Raw genomic sequence first — 2,295 nt, 5'->3', positions numbered from 1 at the left:
CGAAAGTTTCAACTCAGATTAAATCCAGCAAAGTGCACTTTTTGAGTCACTTCAAGAAAGTTACTTGGTTTCGTCGTCAGTGAAAGAGGAATAGAAGTTGACCCAGATAAGGTTCAAGCAATCCGTGATTTGCCTCCTCCCAAAACGTAGAAAGAAGTTAGAGGATTCTTGGGAAGGTTGAATTATATAGCCTGGTTCATATCACAACTCACACTCAAATGTGACCCAATCTTTAAGCTCCTTCACAAACACAATCCTAGGGCATGGAACGAGGAGTGCCAAGTTGCTTTTGACAAGGTTAAAGAATAATTGTTGAGTCCGCCAGTGTTGGTACCACTTGTGGCCGGGAGACCCCTTTTTTTGTACTTGACAATAAATGAAGGATCCATGGGATGTGTGTTGGGACAGCATGATGAAACTTGTAAAAAAGAAAGAGCAATTTACTACTTGAGTAAAAAGTTCACTGAGTATGAGTCCAAGTATTCCTCGTTGGAAAAGATGTGTTGTGCTATAGCATGGACGGCGCATCGACTCAAGCAGTACATGCTATATCATACCACTTGGCTCATTGCGAAGTTGGATCCTATTAAATACATCTTCAAAAAACAATCTTTATCAGGTAGAGTGGCAAGATGGCAAGTGTTGTTGTCTGAATATGATATTGTATATGTGTCCCAAAAAGCTATCAAAAGAAATGCAATCGCAGATTTTCTAGCGGAAAGGGTGGAGGAGGATTATGAACCAATGAAGTTTGAGTTCCCAAATGAGGACCTGATGTCGGTTTGCCAAACAAATGAAGAGGAATCAGAGGAGAAAGAGAATTGGAAGATGTTTTTCTATAGAGGTTCGAACGCCTTAGGGCATGGCGTAGGAGCCGTATTAGTGTCACCAGAAGGATATCATTATCACGTCATAGCCAAACTCAACTTCTATTGCACCAATAATGTGGCTGAATATGAAGCTTGTGTCATGGGTCTTTAGGCAGCAATCAAGAGGAAAATTCACGTTTTGGAAGTGTATGGGGATTCTGATTTGGTCATTTATCAGTTACGAGGAGAATGGGAGACCCGTGACTCGAAGTTAATCCGGTATCATAAGTATGTTTCAAAGCTAATTGAAAATTTTGATAAGATTTGTTTCACCCATTTGCCCCAAAAGGAGAATCAAATGGCTAATACATTAGCCACGCTGGCAGCAATGTTCAACGTTGGTACCGATGTCAAGATTCAACCCATCATGATTAATCTTCGAGAGTGCCCCGCACATTGCTCCAGTATAGAGGAAGAAGTAGACGAGAAACCGTGGTACCATGATATTGTGCATTATCTCAAGTTTCAGCAGTATCCGGAACAAAGCTCAGAAAATGATAAGAAAACCATTAGAAGGTTGGCAATGAATTTCTTCTTGGATGGGGACATCTTATACAAGAGAAGTAGGGATCAAGTGCTTTTGAGATGTGTGGATGCAGCCGAAGCTTGGAGAGTAGTTGAGGAAGTTCACAAAGGAATTTGTAGGGCACATGCAAGTGGGCATATGTTGGCAAGACAGGTCATGAGAGCAGCGTATTACTGGCTCACATTGGAAACGAATTGTATAGATTTTGCTTGAAAGTGTCACAAGTGTCAGATATACGCAGACATAATCCACACTCCTGCAAATTCACTGAATGCATTAACATCACCATGGCCATTCTCAATGTGGGGCATGGATATGATTGGGTTAATAACCCCGAAGGCATCAAATGGGCATTGGTTTATTCTGGTGGCGATTGACTACTTCACTAACTGGGTAGAAACAGCATCTTATGCCAATGTGACCTAGAAAGTGGTATGTAAGTTCATCCAAAAAGAAATAATATGCCGTTATGGTCTCTCGGAAAGGATCATCATAGATAACGCTAGTAACCTCAATGGTTCAATGATGAAAGAGGTTTGTACCAAGTTCAAGATCAAGCATCACAATTCAGTGCCTTATTGCCCAAAGATGAATGGAATGGTAGAAGCAACCAACAAGAACATCAAAAGGATAATTGAAAAGATGACAGATGTATACAAAGATTGGCATGAGAAGTTACCCTTTGCTTTGCATGCTTATCACACAATAGTCCGAACTTCCATGGGAGCTACACCATTCTCTTTGGTATATGGGATGGAAGCAGTTTTGCCAATTGAAGTAGAAATCCCTTCCCTAAGGGTCCTTAAAGAAGTACAGTTGGAAGAAGCCGAATGGGTTAACATTCGTTATGAGCAATTGAATCTCATAGAAGAAAAAGGTTGACGGCACTTTGCCACGGGC

General features: G+C 41.0%; 1 protein-coding gene across 1 annotated transcript; it reads left to right on the top strand.

Annotated features, from left to right (window-relative positions):
* On the top strand, positions 388-1,608 carry LOC108661120. Its single transcript, XM_018117004.1, has 2 exons — positions 388-876; positions 982-1,608. The coding sequence occupies exons 1-2, from the start codon at positions 388-390 to the stop codon at positions 1,606-1,608; spliced, it is 1,116 nt and encodes a 371-aa protein (XP_017972493.1).

This window comes from Theobroma cacao, chromosome 3 (assembly GCF_000208745.1).
Source record: "Theobroma cacao cultivar B97-61/B2 chromosome 3, Criollo_cocoa_genome_V2, whole genome shotgun sequence".
In the NCBI taxonomy this organism is placed as follows: domain Eukaryota; kingdom Viridiplantae; phylum Streptophyta; class Magnoliopsida; order Malvales; family Malvaceae; genus Theobroma; species Theobroma cacao.
This window is presented reverse-complemented; position numbering and strand designations above follow the sequence as displayed.

Excerpts from the sequence above, each read along its gene's own strand:
- LOC108661120 (XM_018117004.1), top strand. The coding sequence starts at position 388 with ATGGGATGTGTGTTGGGACAGCATGATGAAACTTGTAAAAAAGAAAGA. Across the intron at positions 877-981 it reads TAGGGCATGGCGTAGGAGCC|GCAGCAATCAAGAGGAAAAT; the intron begins GTATTAGTGTCA and ends ATGGGTCTTTAG.